Below are 16,917 nucleotides of genomic sequence, written 5' to 3'. Positions count from 1 at the left end.
GACCTCAGGCTACATGCCAACTCCCAAAAAATCCTCCCTGCTTCCCCACACCGGGACTAAGAGCCCCTTCTCATTTGTTTCAGGAGCAACTGTGTGTTCCTTTCCAGAGCGCTCACTCCATTGCCTCATAACTGCTGCGTTCCCCAAAGTTGCTTGGTTTAGTGAGGGCAGGGGTGTTGAATCCATCCCCAGTACAGGACACCTAGTAAATGTTCCACAAAAATGGGGAGATGTCTATCGTTTCTCCCACGTTTCTAGATGCATAGTATTAACAGGGCATGAAAAAAAAAAAAAAAAAAAAAAAAAAAAAAAAAAAAAAAACCTCAAAAGAAGGGAAGTAAGGGAAAGTTCTGATAATACATTGATCCTTGAAAGTAGTCCCAAAATGGACAGCAAACGTCCTGAGAGGATCACAGTTTGTGAGCCATTTTCTTCTCCTGTAAAATGTCGGCTTACAGCAGAAAATAAACTACCATTGTGTTTGTTCAAGGTCTAGTGACCCAGGGCTACAGATAGCAGCTGTGGTTTGCCAGAGTGGCAGGCGGGCCTGAGCGCTGAAGACCGCTATACACAGGTGGAGCGGGGCCAGATGTCTGGAGGAGGAACTGCAGCCCCAAAGGGTTAATTGTCTTGCTATGGGCCAGAGGAGAATGCGAGGGACTGGGGTGGGGTAACTACTCCAGTCCTGGGGCAGCTCATTTGAAGACAGAAACTAAGGGCCGGGAGGGGTTTTCCGGGAAACGAAAGCGAAAGAGGCAAAGTTGACTTCTCGGAGTCTGGACGGCCCGGGCAGTCTGGAGGAGCGGAGCCCGGGATGGCTGAGTCCCGCTCCTTCCCGCTGCTGGTGGAGGGGTCCTGGGGCCCCGACCCTCCGAAGAACTTGAGCACCAAGTTGCAGATGTACTTCCAGAGCCCGAAGAGATCGGGCGGCGGAGAATGCGAGGTCCGCCAGGAGTCCGGGAGCCCGCCCCGCTTCCTGGTGCTCTTCTTCCCCAACGACGGTGAGGGGCGCGAGGGGGCTGGGTGCGGAGGGCGCCACCCGGCTCGCGCTTCTGGGGAAACTGGGGGCAGAGGTAGGCGGGGGAGGATCCGCCCCGCTCCTGCAGCAGCGGTGTGCGCGCTTCGGTTCCTCTGCGCGCTGCTCTTCCAGGGGCTTGCCAGAGCGGCCTGTTGGTGGCCGCGGAACCGTGCAAATGAGTCTTTCTCCTTTTCCAACCCTTTCTGCCTTCCCCTGTTGTTATTTAGGCGGGTAAGGAAAAGGATTAAGAAACGCGAAGAGTCACAGAGATTCTTCCTGGGTAATGGAGATTCCCAGTGGTTCGAGGGTCACTTGGGAGAGGGGCAGTGGCGCTGCCTAAAGTCACAAGGTCTGGGTGTAAATACGTATAGAACCTTCCCTAGGGTGGGCATGCTGGAGGGGAAGGCAACAATGCTGTTGATCAACACACTGTGTACTTCTGTGGAAGGCCTACTGTTGCCTCTTTCCTAAATCTCCGGATTGGCCTCAGATTGAGAGGGTGGATGAGGCTATTGTGGTTTAGGATTTTGGAGCTTTGAGAGAGAGGTCGCTCTAAAAGCCAATGGGCTGAGTTCTCCCCACCTCCCCACCCTTGTTCCTATTTAGGAAGGGAGGTCAAGAGTTCCCGGATCTTGGCTTGCTCAGGTGCCTACCGGTTCTGTAATAGGAAGTTCAAGTGCGCCTTGTCCACTGGGATCTTAGAGACTGGCAGTGACCTTTCAGGATGTAGACAGTCCCTGATCCTGCTTTCTTGTGCTGAATTTGGAGAAGCATTTGGGCCAGAGAAGAGGCAAGGAGTCTTAGGAGGCCATGCAATTGGACCAATGGAACGTTCCAGCTGGGGTTCAAAATGGAAAGAAATGGAACAGAAAGGGAAGGGCAGTCAGATAAGTTTGAAGAAATTGAGAATGGAAGAGAACAAGAGACCTGCTTGACTCAGCTGCTTCATGGAAATCAAAGTACAGTGTCTGCCAAGGGCTAATTTCACCAGGGAGTGCCCAGAAGAGCAGCTGTGGAGCCATTTCCCTTTCCCTTTCCCTAGAGGATTTTCCCACTTTGATTCCTACTGTCAACTTTGCTATTTCAGGATTTTTTTCTTCTTTTAGAATCCTCCATCCTCAGGAGTAGCTCTCATGTGGGGGCCCAGACCACCTGCATCCAAGTACCCTGGAGAGCAGGTTGCTCTGGCACATTTCCAGTTCTGTTCTAGAGGTTTGGGTACAGTGAGGGTAGGACCGGTGGCACTCAGCATGTTAATCTGCCCCCTGGTGATTCTGAGGTGTTAAAATCTGAGAATCTCTGTTGTTGTTTGTTGATAACCCCAAGTGAACCAAAATGGAAATAATTAAACAAAATATCAGCAGCAGAAGAATACCAAGAGCACAAAATGTCATTTAGTATTGATAAAGTAATTCAATTCTATCCCTCAAAGGATCTCAGCCTCCCTGCTTGGTTTCTGTCCACCACAGAACCCAGTCCACTGCCCCTGTGTCTCTACCACAGGCTGCTCTAGTGTCTCCTTTGATCTTCCTCCAGTCAGATGACTCAAAACTGTTTATAGTCTACATTCTCAAGGGTGGAAAAACCCTCTTCAGTTTTAGTTTCCTTCTTGAAAATCCACTTTCCCGGTATCAGGTCATCAGGAATGTGCAGAGAATGAATGGCCTACCCGCCCTTGCAGTTCTAGGAGATTTGATTTCTTTGGGCAGAGGTTACCCTCACCTCCCCCTCTCCACACTCCACCCTCTACCCTCCACACAGGAAAAGACTTCAGCAAGCATAGTCCACAGTATGACAAGGCTTTATTCATGTAATTCTGTAAAACCAAATAGTACCAGTGAGCCTACCAACATTTTCCTGTAGTAATTAGTGTATAGCAAATAAGAATGAATAGGAAGCTGTATCTTGCTTTTATATAGTTAACTGGATTTCTGAAAAGTTGAGTATAAATTGGTTTATAATCTTTTTTTTTTCCGTGCTAGAAATTAAACCCAGGGCACTGTGCATGTTAGACAAGTATTCTATCATTGAGCTACACCCCCAGTCCCTGACTTATAACATTCTTAACAACATTTTAGACGTGTACTTTTTTGCGTGTGCGTGGTGTGGGGGATAGAACCCAGGGGTGGTCTACCACTGGGCCACACTCCCAGTCTTTTTAATTTTATTTTGCTAAGTTGCCCAGACTGACCTCAAACTTGCTATCCTCCTGCCTCAGCCTTCTGAGTAGCTGGTATTACAGGTGCATACCACCTCACCCAGTTAAAGATAAAATGTGTTCATTTTATCATACTTTCTGGTCATAATTTGACTCCTGATTATTCAGATACCTTGGGATAAGAGAATTAATCTTCTTAAATAAAATTAATCATAAATGACTTGAGGTTGGTTCATGAGGAAGACTGTCCACATATGTAAAGGATCTGGACATCAGAGTATCTACTCTTTTTCCTCCCAGTTCACCCTGTCCTTTTTGAGTTCACCTACTAATAATACCACCACTGCATCCTGAAGTCCTTTGTTCATACATATTGCACACAACCTGAGAAGAGGCTGGCACAGTTAGGTGCCTGAAGAGGATTTTCTTAAAGTCCAGAAAGTAATAACAGTAACGCGACACAGAGTGCATGATGCTAATAACAGCCTACTATTGGGTTTCCGGGGTCACATCTAGTTCTCAGTCCTCACTCCAGCTTAGTCCAGCCCTTTAAGAGTCCATGTGAAAATATCTGACCTCATAAAAAGTAAAGTTGGAGTGTTCTGAGGCCTGTTTCTGAGTGGACATCCAGGTGAGGCCCCACTTGGCCCACCGGCTTCACAGCTGTCTGAGGTAGGAAAGCTGTGGTGCCCCTCTTTATGAAAGAGTCTTACCTCCTCAGGCCAGCCACATAAGAGCAGGATATGGTGACCCCGCATTCATGCCAGAGCTGCAGCCCTGCACTCTCAAAGGTCCCCTTCTTCCTGACCTCTTTGCACTGTCTGCTGATGTTGACCACACCCACTTCTTTAAACTCACCTTTCTCTGTTCTCCATGGTAAAAGACACTGATTTTCCTCACTAATTTTCCTTTTCTCTCTCTGAATGCTCCTGATAAGTATGACTTATATAAACAGAGGCAAAGTAAGGCTCCAGAGAAGGTATTTCCTTATAGCCACTCAGCTATTTCATAGCAGAACTGGAAGTCTAATCTAGGTCTTTGGACTTTTATATCCACTGTTCAGTTTGTTTGCTATCGACAGCTGCCTGGTGTGCTAATTCTTTTTATTTGTTTTTTGAACAATCTCTCCCATTTCTCCTTTTCCTTCCCCTTCTTCCCCTCCTCCTTCTTCTTTCTCCTTCCTTCCTTCCTTTCCTTTCTTTTTTTTTGGGTGTGGTATTTATTGGGGGTGGAACCCAGGGTCTCACATGCTAGACAAGCACAAGCACTCTAGCACTGAGTTATACTCCCAGCCCTTTTTATTTTCTTTTGAGACGGGGCTCTTACTAAGTTGCCCAGACTGACCTTGAACTTGTGCCTCAGCCTCCCAAATAGATGGGATTACATGTGTGTGCCAGTGTGCCTGGCACTTCTATCCCTTTTTGTCTACTCCTTTTACTATCAGCTGTAAGACCCTTATCATTACAGGCTAAGGAATAGGTCGAAAGGACTTTCTAACTGGGCTCTAATTCTTCTCATGACCACCTGAGTCACCTTCTAAAAATGATTTTCTTTCATGCCACATTCCAGCACCCAGTCTGCCCTGGTCTCCACCTGGAGTGCTTTAATTAGTTCATCCCTGTGTAGAATGAATGTGCTACTTCTTTGAGTGCCTACAGGGTGTCAGGTATTTTACTCAGTTCTTTATAATTTTTTTTCCATTTAATCCACCCAACACTTGTATAAAACAATCTTTATTAACCTTATTCGTAAGTAAGAAGACAGACTTTGTAAGTAAGTCTTTTTAAAAAACATGTTAAATGTGTAGTCAGCTTTTTATTACTATGACAAAATACCTGAGATAATCAACTTAAAAAGAGAAAGGTTTATTTTGACTCACAGTTTTGGAGGTTTTAGTTGACCTGTTGCTTTTGGGCCCATGGCAAGTCATCATGGTCAGAGTGCTTGGCAGAGGAAACCCTTACCTCCTGGCTGAAAGTGAAAAAAAGAGGAGGAAGAAGGGGAGGTCCCAATATCCCCTTCAAGGACATTTCCCCAATGACCAAACCTCTTCCTACCAGGCCTTACTTCTTTTTAAATTTTTATTTATTTATTTAGTTTTTACTTATAGTTGTTTTTTTTTAAATTAGTGTCTTGTGGATATACATAATGATGGGTTCACTATGGTATAATCATATTTACATAGGAAAGTTAGACCAGATTCATTCTACTGTTCTTCCCTTATCCTGCCCTTCCTACCCCTCAATCCTCTTTGTCTACTCCACTGATCTATTTTGATGGAATTTGAGCTATATCCCCAGCCTGTCTTCCTACCCCTCAATCCTCTTTGTCTACTCCACTGATCTATTTGATGCCCCACTTTTTCCTTTCCTTCCCTTTCCCTTTCTCTGCCCCCCTTTGTCTCTTTCTCTCTCTCCTCTCTCTCTTTCTCTCCCCTTCTTATTTTGTACTAACTTCCTCATATCAGAGATAACATTTGACCTTTGACTTTGGGGGTCTGACTTATTTCACTTAGCATAACAGTATTCTCCATTTCCATCCATGTACCAGAAAATGCAATAATTTCATTCTTCTTTATGGCTGAGTAAGACTCCATTTTGTATATATACCACATTTTCTTTATCCATTCATCTGTTGAAGGGCATCTAGGTTGGCTATTGCAAATTGTGCTGCTGTAAACATTGATGTGACTTTTCACCTATAGTGTGCTGATTTTAGATTTTTAAAAACTTTTTAGTTGTAGATGGACAGAATGCCTTTATTTTATTTATTCATATTTATGTGGTGCTGAGAATTGAACCCAGTGCCTCACACAGGCTAGGCAAGCACTCACTGCTGGGCCACATCCCCAGCCCTGATTTTAGATCTTTTGGATGTATACTAACGAGTGGGATAGCAGGGTCATATGGTGGTTCCATTCCTAGTTTTTTGAGGACCCTCCATACTGCTCTCCAGAGTGGTTGCACTAATTTGCAGTTCCACCAACAATGTATGTATATACTTTTTCTCCTATTTCCTCACCAACACTTATTATTATTTGTATTCTTGATAACTGCCACTCTGACTGAAGTGAGATGAAATCTCAATGTAATTTTTTAAAAGTATATTTTTAGTTGTAGATGGACACAATATATTTATTTATTTATTTATTTTTATGTAGTGCTGAGGATGGAACCACATAAAAATCCCAGCCCCTCAATGTACTTTTGATTTGCATTTCCCTAATTATTAGAAATGTTAAACTTTTTTTCATATGTCTGTTGGCCATTTTTGTTTCTTATTTATTTATTTACTTATTTTACTGTTTATTTATTATTTCGTGGTACTGAGGATCAAACCCAGGCCTATGCATGCTAGGAAGACAATCTACCACTGAGCCACATTCCCAACTGCGTGTTTCTTCTTTTGAGAAGTGTCTGTTGAGTTCTTTTGCCCACTTATTAATTGGGTTTTTTTTTTTTTTTTTCTTTTGGTGGTGTTTTGAGGTCATTATATATTCTGGCTATTAATGTTCTATCTGAGGAGCATGTGGCAAAGATCTCCCATTCTCTAGGCTCTCTCTTCATGTTTGTGTTTTTTCCTTTGCTATGCAGATACTTTTTAATTTTTAATTTGATGGCATCCCACTTACTGATTCTTGGTCTTATTTCTTATACTTTAGGAGTCTTGTTAAGAAGTTAGTTGCTGTGCTGACATGTTGGGCCTAAATTTTTTTCTAGCAGTTGCAGAGTTTCTGGTCTGATTCCTAGACCTTTGATTCACTTTGAGTTGATTTTTGTGAGGGGGGAGAGATAAGGATCTAGTTTCATTATTCTACATATGTGTAGCGCTCGGTGGGCTGCCCGGTGGTCAGACACAACATGGCAGGTCCGCATCTGCAGACGAAGCGCTCTGCCCACGTGAACCTGCCGGGTGTAAAGCAGCAGGCGGGAGCTGGGTTTGCCCTGCAGTCCGGCTCTGGCCTGGGGCCTTGGGCTACCTACCACCAGCGCACCCTATGACCTCGTGGGGGTCCTTCCTGGGCGGTTGGGCACAGGACTTGCCTGCAGGGAAAGGCAAGGAGGCATGACAGCACCCCTGCTGTCAATCTACCATCCTAGCCGGCCATTGGTCCACTTGTCAGCTTGTGCTCTGGCATCCATTGGCTTAATCCCTGGCGAGGAATTTTAACTGCTCAGCGATTGGCCCCATCGTCCTTAGCCCGGGAAATTCAGCGACTTAAGCGAAGCTCCCCTACCCCGCTCTCTCTCTCTTTCTCCCTTCAGGGCAGACAGTTTGTCTGCCTAATAAAACCTCTTGTGTGAGTTCCGGTGTCCGGAGTGGTTTGTCTGGGTGTCTTTTCACTTTGTGTGTGTGTGTGTGGTGCTGGGGATTTGAACCCAGGGCCTTGTGCTTGTGAGGCAAGCACTCTACCAACTGAGCTATATCCCCAGCCTGTCTTTTCACTTTTCAATATGGATTTCCAGTTTTCCCAGCACCATTTGTTAAAAAGGCTGTCTTTTCTCCAAACATGTTTTTTGGATTCTTTGTCTAGTATCAGATAAGTGTACTAATGTGGATTTGTATTTTTGTATTCTATTCTATTTCATTGTTTTTCATGCCTGTTTTGTATTATGCCATTTTTGTTACTATAACTGTATAATTTGAGGTCCAATATTATGATGCCTCCAGAATCATTCTTTTGGTTCAGGATTGCTTTGGTTATTCTGGGTTTCTTGTTTTTCCCAAATTAATTTTAGAATTCTTTTTCCTAGTTCTGTGAAGCATGTCATTGGTATTTTGATGGGGACTGCATTGAATCTGTATAACATTTTTTGTAATGTGGTCATTTTGACAATATTAATTCTGCCCATCCAATAACATGGGAAAGCTTTACATCTTCTGAGGTCTTCTTCAGTTTCTTTCATCAGTGTTCTATAGTTTTCATTGTACAGGTCCTTTATCTCCTTCTTAGATTAATTCCTAAGCATTTTATATATTTTTAAGGTTGTTGTGAAGGAAATAGTTCCTAATTTCTTTTTCAGTCGATTCATTATTGGAGTATAGAAAAGCAATTGATTTATTCACGTTGATTTTGTATTCTGCTACTTTAATAAATTTGTTAGTCAGTTCTAGAAGTCTTCTGGCGGAGTTTTTTGGGTCTTCTAAATATAGGATCATGTTGTCAGCAAACAGAGAAAATTTGAGCTCTTTTCCTATTTGTATCTCTTTAATTTCCTTCTCTTGCCTGATTGCTCCAGTTAGAATTCCAAGGACTGTGTTGAATAGGAGTGGTGAGAGCGGGCATCTTGTCTTGTTCCTGTTTTTAGAGGAGATGCTTTCAGTCTTCCTCCATTTATTATGATGTTAGGCCTTACCTCTTAAGGTTCTGCCACCTCCTATTAACATCATGGGCTGGTAACTAAGCCTTTAATACTTGGGCTCTTGGGAGACACTCCAGATCCAAACTATAGCTAAATATTGAGCTATGTTTAAAGATGTAATTAAAATCCATGTCTGCTTACTAAACTTTTGTTCTTTTTGCTACTCATAGTCTTTCTTGAGAAACTGGCCATGCTAATGACTGATGATGAAGCTCATAGAAATGATGGTATAATTATATAATTATGCAAATAAAGAGTGCTTGTCTTTTTTTTTTTTTTTTTTTTTTTTTTTTGTGGATGCTTTAGTTCGGCAAAATGTTCTGAAGAAAAAGAATCATGAGTTAGAATGGCCAGGAAAAGGAACATTCAAGTTAACTGTCCGGTTGCCCACAGCCTCAGATGAAGCCCCAGTCTCTAAGGGGAAAGTTTCAGCAAACGTAAGTAAACCCAAGAAGTTCAAAGGGATCTGGAGGTCGTTCCACAGTGTGTGGGAAGAAAATACAGTGGAATGAGAAGTGTCAACCAAACTGGAGTGAGAACAGCAGCTCATAAATGTGGAGGGGACGAGTGTGGAGATAACGTGGTCTGAAATAGTGAGGATGAAGCACTCTGTGTTGATGTTAGACACTTTTGGAAAATTAAGAACCAGAGGGTAGACTAATGTCAGTTTCAGATATAAAGTTTTAAATTGTTTTGTTTTGTCTTCTTTCTGACTTGAAACTTGCTATTTTGTTTTGTTTTTTAAACATCATTTTGAGGGAACAGTGACCGATCATACTACAGAGACTGTTTCCTCAATTGTCAAATGATTATTGTGAGGGTTGAGATGAGTTCTATGAAGCACCCAGCACAGTGCTTGTTATATAGTAAACATTCAATAAATTCTAGATGGAAAGAAGCAATCATGAGCTAAGCTGTTTCCCTGACTTAGGTCTTACCCTGTATCCCAAACATAGTGTGAATTGGGGAATCTGCTCTCTGTATCTTGTTTTTACCAATGATTATCGTGACTAGCAAGGGGATCTGCTACAACATGTGGCCCCAGATGCTTCGAGAACTCCACTAATAGAGCTTTTTATCATTTCTATGTACCTTACATCTCCAGCTGGTCCCAGGGACGTTTATTTATTTATTTATTTATTTATTTATTTATTTATTTATTTATTTATTTATTTTTATAGTTCTGGGATCAAATAAAGGGGCCTCACACATGCTAGGCAAGCACCAAACTGCATCTCTAGCCTTTTCATTTTGTTTTGAAATAGGGTCTTGCTAAGTCACCTGGGCTGGTCTCCAACTTGTGATTTCCTGCCTCAACCTCCTCAGTAGCTGTGATTACAGGAGGCACCACGGCATGCAATGACATTTTCTTAATGTAAAGAAATTATTAGTAATACATTAATGCTATTTTATTGTTTGGGTTTCAGGAATCCAAGACCAAAGATGTCAAAGAACCAGGTAAAGTCTCAATTGATATAACTCTGACATTCACCAAGAAGTTTTACTTCCATTAAATAAGGCATTTAGGGACTCTTCCTTTTCCTCCTCCTCCTCCTCCTCCTCCTCCTCCTCCTCTCCCCTCCTCCTCCTCCCTCCTTCTCCTTCTTCCCTCCTTCTCCTCCTCTTCTTCTACCTCTTCCTCCTCTTTTTTCTCCTCCCACTCCTTCTTCACATTGTAGTTATACATAGTAGTTGGGTTCATTTTGACAAAACCATACATGCATGGAATTTGATTTACTCCATTCAGTCCCCAGTGCCCCTTCTTTCTGTCTCCTCCTGCCTCTCCCTATTTTCTTTCCTGTGTTCTACTGATCTTCCTTCCTCTGGCTTATTTATTGAAATTTTTTTTTTTTTTTTTTTTTTGGTACCAGGGATTGAAACCAGGGTCACTAACCACCAAGCCACATCCCCATCCCTTTTTTATATTTTATGTAGAGACGGGGTCTCTCTGAGTTGCTTAAGGCCTCACTAAGTTGCCGAGACTGGCTTTGAACTCGCGATAATCCTGTCTCAGCCTCCCAAGTCATTGAGATTACAGGTGTGCACCACCATGCTTGGCTATTTATTTACTTTTGATTGACACTTTATACATATACATACTGATAGAGTTCATCGTGGTATATTTATATATGCACATAGCGTGGTTTTGTTAAATTCATCCACCCACATTTCTTCCCCTTCCCTGTCCTTTCCCCCTTTCTTTCCATCTCCTTCTAGTCCATGGATCTTCCCTGTATCTTTATATCTGACCCCCACCCCCATTTTTCTTCCTTTTTGCTCTAGCTTCCACATATGAGAGAAAATGTCTGACCCTTTATTTTCTGAGTCTGGTTTATTTCACTTAGCACAATGTTCTTCATTTCCATCAAATAATTCTTTTCAAATGCCATGATTTCATTCTTTTTTATTTTATCTCTTCTTTACAGTCGAGAAAAACTCCATTGGGTATATGTACTACATTTTCTTAATCCATTCATCTATTAATGGGCATCAGGGGTGCTTTCCCACTGAGCCACATCCACAGCTCTTCTTAAATTGTTTTATTTTGAGACAGGGTCTCACAAGTTGCTGAGGCTGGCCTCAAACTTGAGATCCTCCTGCCTCAGCCTCCTGAGTAGCTGGGATTATAGGCATGTGCCACCAAGCCTGGCTTGAGTGTGCTTTTCTTAATAAGCTCAAGATTCTTACAAGATAGGAAACTTTTATGTGTTCAGATTAATTCCTGCTTTCCATCCTTCTGATCTGGAATTGACTCATCAACTTCTGATGTTTATTATTGTGACGCCTTAAATTCTTATCATTTTTTTGGAAGATGTCTTAAGTGCTGTATTCCCAAGCTCTATTTTAGACCTGTAAGTGACTTTTTATTGGTGTATTTACACTCATACTATGTTCCTAGATCTAAAATTTAATCAACTTTATGTTTCTGGTAGTTTCATATATTTTAACCTCACTCTGTGTTAACTGATTGCAATGTTAGTGCTATTTCAAATTCACCTAGCACCCTAGGTGTATCCTCAGGAAGAGCCATCCAGCGTTTCTCCACCAATGGATTTTTCATTGTTCTGGAGATGTTAGAACCATTTTCTAATCTTTTTTTACCTGACCCAGACTCTAAGGGTAGTGACCAACTAGGAAGTCAGGTGGTCTTCAACAAATCCTTTAGTTGGCTCTTTGAAGAGATGCAGAAGTCCTCAGATGAGTGGTTGATCCATACTGAATTCTGATGACAGCCAAAAGGCTAGGACTTTTGAAATGAATTGGAATGGGATAGATGGTTTCAGAACTGAGCAAAATGTGGGTGGAGAGTGGTTACCTAACAGATCCAAAATCTCAAGGACAGGGAAAGCAGAGGATACTGCCCCAGGAATGCAAATAACACATGCCTGAAAGTCAATGCAGAAAGTTGAGGAGCTGAGAGCTCAGGAAAAGGCACACACCAGAATTGTGGGATGTGAATATTGAGCCTGTGTTCAGTTCCAGCTGGACTGGGTCGGAAAGGTAGAAACCAGCAACTGGAAGATCCTGGAGAAGAGACAGGAACAGAGAAATACTGATCACGTGTGGTTTTCAAATTCTGGAATTTTCAAGTCAGTATCTCAAGTATGGAGTCTCTTCTAAACTTCAGACCTTCGGTTCGACCTTCCTTCTGAAGTCAGACCCAACGTGTCTGAAGCCACCTGTTTCTGCTTCCTCCCAAACCAATATCTTTTCTGAATTCCTTATTTTTATTAAAATATACAGTTTGCTCCTCACCTACTAGAAACTTCAGGCATCTCTCTTAAACCTTCCACATATGTTATTCACAGAGCCTTATTAATTTTTGAAGAGTCTTCCTCAGCAATCCTCTCACCACAGGCCCCTCTTATTACCTCACAAATCCAACGTGGCAGGAGCTCGCAGCTCAGTTGCTCTGTTTGTGACACCCTTTTTCCTTATAACTGATCAACCCTCTGCACTATTTTTAGATATCCTCTTGTCTTTTTCTCAGAAACCTTCCATGATTCACTTTTATCAACTACAAGATAAAGTCCAGACCACATTCTGGATCTAGCCCACCTCTCTGGTCTTGTTTCTTACATCTCTTTAAAATGCTCCCTATGGAACCACACATGGTCATTCAACCATACAGACCATCTTCCAAATGGTTTCAGTCAGTCACAGGTCTGTGCTTCTGTTGCTCGCACACCCTCTACCTGACTTTCTTACCTAATTCTCTGTACTCCTCTAAGACCTGCTCAGCTTCCTCTTCTTCCCTCAAGCCTTTCCATGCACCCCAGTCCCTTTATTTAATTCTTGGACTCCTGAAATGTTCCTGATGCTCTTTATTTGTCAGTTAACCAAGCTTCTCTTGTGATGAAGCTTCTAATAGTCATGGGGTTATAAAACTATACTACTGGGAAGACTCTTTCTTGTTCAGTTCACTTAGTCTACCGTTCTCATTTTATAACTAAGAGACTGACCCAGGGTTACATGGCTGAAGAGTCGTAGTCCAGGATGGAACACATAGAGCCTTGCTCTAGCCCAGTAATCTTTCTGGTTGGTCATATTTATTTCATTTAATCTTAAGTTATGTTGTTATTTAATTTTAAGCTATTTTTTTAATATGAATTTATGTGCATTATCAGATATTCTTGTTTTCCTCTAGTGAACCAAGCAGTAGATCTCCAGTTCTGCAAACATTTGCTGGGCCTAAACTATATACATTGTGCCAGCAATACTAGGGTGAATAAACATGTGTTTGCTTTTGGGAAGCTTAGTTCAATAACTATAAGGTAGTCCTATGTTAGAAATATATGTCAGGTGCTATAAAGGATAAAGTAGGTTCCTCATAGAAATGAGGCAGAAAAAGGTATAATACAATTGAGTTTAAATTATTTTTGGATAGTAGTATTAGATGGTCAAATACTATATTTTATTTTTAATTAAATGAAGCAAAACACTATCCAGGACCTGTTTTTAGTTGAGTTAGTAAAGAGATTGGGGGAGAAAATGACATGTTTTATGATAATTTACTTTGCTAAGACCATGGCAGGTAAATATATTATCTCATACCTCTGTTTGCCTCCCTAAAATCAGATGTGTCAGAAGAACTGGATACAAAGTTGTCTCTCAAGAGTTCATCAGAAAAATTGGAAGCTATCCCCACAAAATCTGAAAACGTTCCCTGTTTGGTGGCATTTGAAAATCTTCCAGCACATGTGACTGAAATGATGCTAATCTTGTTAGTGGAGAACATAAGTGACGTGCCCAGTGATGATTTTCAGGTGGAAATAATACGAGATTTTGACGTTGCTGTGGTTACCTTTCAAAGACCTATAGGTGAGCTCTAGTGACATCAACCTTTTTTGTACCACATTTGGGGATTTGGGACACCCAGTTAATGGAATCTCTATGAAATTTTGAGTCTTCCTAGTAACTGGTAAAAGAGGACTCCAAGATAATACAGGTGCTTTTTTTTTTTTTTTTTAAGAGAAGCAAATTGATTTTGAAACTGAATTCTTGTATATTTGAGTTCGTGTGTGTGTGTGTGTGTGTGAGAGAGAGAGAGAGAGAGAGAGAGAGAAAGAGAGAGAGAGAGAGAAATAGAAGTCTAAAGGTTACTAAAATGATTTCAAGTAAAGGAGTCAGCATTTTTACATGGGTTATCTTGTTAAGAAAAGTTTATATCTGTTACCAAACTGAATTTGCTAGAAGGTAATAAACACATGGTGCTTACTGTAAGTTAGGTACTATGCTAAGCCCTTTACATGTCTTAATTGACTTTTTTTCCTTTCAACAACTTTGTGAGATTACTCTTATTATCACCCAATATACAGCTGGGGAGACAAAGGCACAAAGGTGCTATAAATGGGAGACCTGGATTTGAACCCAGGTAGCCTACCTCTCCAGTCTGTTCTATTATCCATTTTACCATATGTGTTTGTCAGATTTTTGTTACAAGGATCAAAATACCCAAACAAGAACAACTTAGAGGAGAAAAAAGTTTATTTTGGCTCATGGTTTCAGAGGTTTAGTCCACGATGGTCCTACTCCATTGCTCTGGGCCAAAGGTTTGATAGGACATCATGATGGAAGTGTGTGGAAAAGAACACTGCTCTGTTCATGGTGGCCAGGAAGGGGAGAGAGCAGGGGAGGGAGAGAGACTGGGAGAGGGGGAAGGGCCACAGGAAAGATGAGATCTTCCAGAGCATAGGTCATGGGGCTGGGACTGTAGCTCAGTGGCAGAGTGCTTGCCTAGCACGTATGAAGTACTCCTGGATGGTGAACTGGCAAGGATTTTTGGTCATCTCTGTATTCTTAGATTCTAGAATAGTGCTAGGCATATCACAGGCCCACCATCAATACTTATTAATTTGAAAGCGATACTTAGGCTTAGTCTTAAAGGATAAATAGGACCAAGATTTAAAGGAAAAATAAATTGGAGAAAAGGGCTGGGGGTATAACTCAGTGGTAGAATACATGCCTAGCATGCATGGGACCCTGGGTTCAGTCCCCAGCATTATAAAAAACAAAAACCAAAGATTGGAGCTGGTATTCCAGACACAGGAAATTATATACACAAAAGCAAAAGAGAAGGAAAATTTAAAAAATAATGACTGTTTGGGGGTGGTAACATGTAAAATAAAATGAATGAAAGAGATTAGCCAAAGGCGATGCTTGGAAATTAGTCTGGAGTCAAATAGCCAAGGGCATCGTTAGCAGGGTTGAGGAGAATGAACTCTTACCTGCAGGTACCGGGGAGCCATTGAAGGACTGAGAAAGGAGTGAAATGAAGTGATGGTGTTATAGAGAGAACCTCAGTCGGGTTGGCTAGGGCAGTGACTAGACACAGGGACACAACTCAGTAGCAGTAAAACCAGGTAAGACATTCATGTGTGCATCATTGTTCAGAGACAGGCAGTTTTAGACAAGTAAATTCTCAGTAGGTATTAAAATCTTGTCTAACAATGCAGTACTTAACTCTCCCTCTTATCTCAATTAATAGCCATCTTCTATATAAGGTAGAGATAAAATAATAATTTTCTGACCATTTTTTTCTTTTGTAGATACCACAAAATTTGTTAATGATTGTACCAGGCACCATACAATTCAACAACTTCAGGTCTCCCCAAGACTTCTGAAAGCCACAAAAACAATCAGGGTCGAAAACCTGCCACCTGGTATTAATGTCTCCCAGTTACAACTTTTCTTTGAAAATCCTGATAATGGAGGGGGAAGGATTGCCCGTGTTGAATGTTTTCCTGAAGAGAGTGCAGCTGTGATTGAATTTTGTGACAGAAAAGGTAATCTCTGTTAACTACCACATTTCCCAGGCCGTTTTAGCAGATCTTAGCAGTTAGTTAAACTCCGAAGCATTTTATTTTCTGATTCATATATTTTTTTGGAAATCAAATCAATCATCTGTTTACCTGAGACATTAAGCTTAAGGAGGCCAGTAACTCATTGTTGAGAGGAACAATGTCAAATTTTTGAAGGTAAAAGGAAATTCTCTCATGAGTCTTTAGTCCATACAGACTAAAACACACACACACACACACACACACACACACACACACGAAACTATCACTCTTAGAGCTTTGAAAATATTGTATTAAAAAAAAGAGATCTGTGTTTTAGCCATCCACGTAAGTTCTCAAGTTAATTTCAACAAGTTTAGGTAAAGATATACTTAGAGGGACTGGGGATGTAACTCAGTAGTAGAGCACTTGCCTAGCATGTACCAGGCTTTGGGTTCAATCCCCAGCACCACAAAAATAAATGAGTAAATAAATAAAATTAAGTTGTATCTGATTTCACTGTGACAGTGAGGCTTAACTAGCTTGCCTTAAAATTGTCTTTTAAAAACTACATACTCAGAAATATACAGTTCCTATAAAGCATTGTAGCTTCCCCCTTTACCTGTCAGTGTCACTATTCAGGAATTAATAGGGGTGGTTTCACAAGACCCCAGGATAGAGATTTTAGGGCATATTAAGGTCACACCTTTGATGCTTCTTGGGTAAGACGGACCTGAGTTTCAATCCTGGCTTTGGTGCTTACTAATTTTGTGATCTTGGGCTAATTACTTTAACCCACCACACCCTCTGTTTTCTCATCTGTAAAGTGGGCATCACATTACTGGTTACCGTAGAGGAATGTTGTAAGAATCAGAAGAAATAGTTCCTGCAAAGTACTCAGCACCTGGTGGTGCTCATGCAATATGTGTGGTGGTCACTGGAACTACCTATGTGCAGATGGGGCCGTGGAGGGACGTTGGGCCTCTATCTTTAGGCTTCTGAAAGTCATATTCTTTTCATGATGCCTGACACCATTCCTAGGACCTAGTCACGCACAAGGCAAATTTGTGTACGTATGTATTTATTTATTCAGTAACC

The 16,917-nt window shown here is 41.5% G+C and overlaps 1 protein-coding gene across 3 annotated transcripts in view; it reads left to right on the top strand.

Annotated features, from left to right (window-relative positions):
- The first annotated feature begins 663 nt into the window (after nucleotides 1–663).
- Nucleotides 664–16,917, top strand: part of Parp14 (poly(ADP-ribose) polymerase family member 14) — a 52,178-nt gene continuing 35,924 nt past the window's right edge. The window contains exons 1-5 of one of the 3 annotated variants that reach the window (XM_047564921.1): nucleotides 664–1,001; nucleotides 8,846–8,976; nucleotides 9,967–9,997; nucleotides 13,631–13,861; nucleotides 15,589–15,825. In XM_047564921.1, coding sequence (XP_047420877.1) covers nucleotides 815–1,001; nucleotides 8,846–8,976; nucleotides 9,967–9,997; nucleotides 13,631–13,861; nucleotides 15,589–15,825 — 817 coding nt within the window. In that variant the 5' untranslated portion in view covers nucleotides 664–814. Of the gene's footprint in view, nucleotides 1,002–8,845; nucleotides 8,977–9,966; nucleotides 9,998–13,618; nucleotides 13,862–15,588; nucleotides 15,826–16,917 lie in introns of all 3 variants that reach the window. The other 2 variants (XM_047564920.1, XM_047564919.1) reach the window with 2 other exon arrangements.

Source organism: Sciurus carolinensis, chromosome 9, assembly GCF_902686445.1.
Source record: "Sciurus carolinensis chromosome 9, mSciCar1.2, whole genome shotgun sequence".
Taxonomy (NCBI): Eukaryota; Metazoa; Chordata; class Mammalia; order Rodentia; family Sciuridae; genus Sciurus; species Sciurus carolinensis.
Note: the sequence above shows the minus strand (reverse complement) of the source record. Positions and strands in the feature narration are given on the sequence as shown.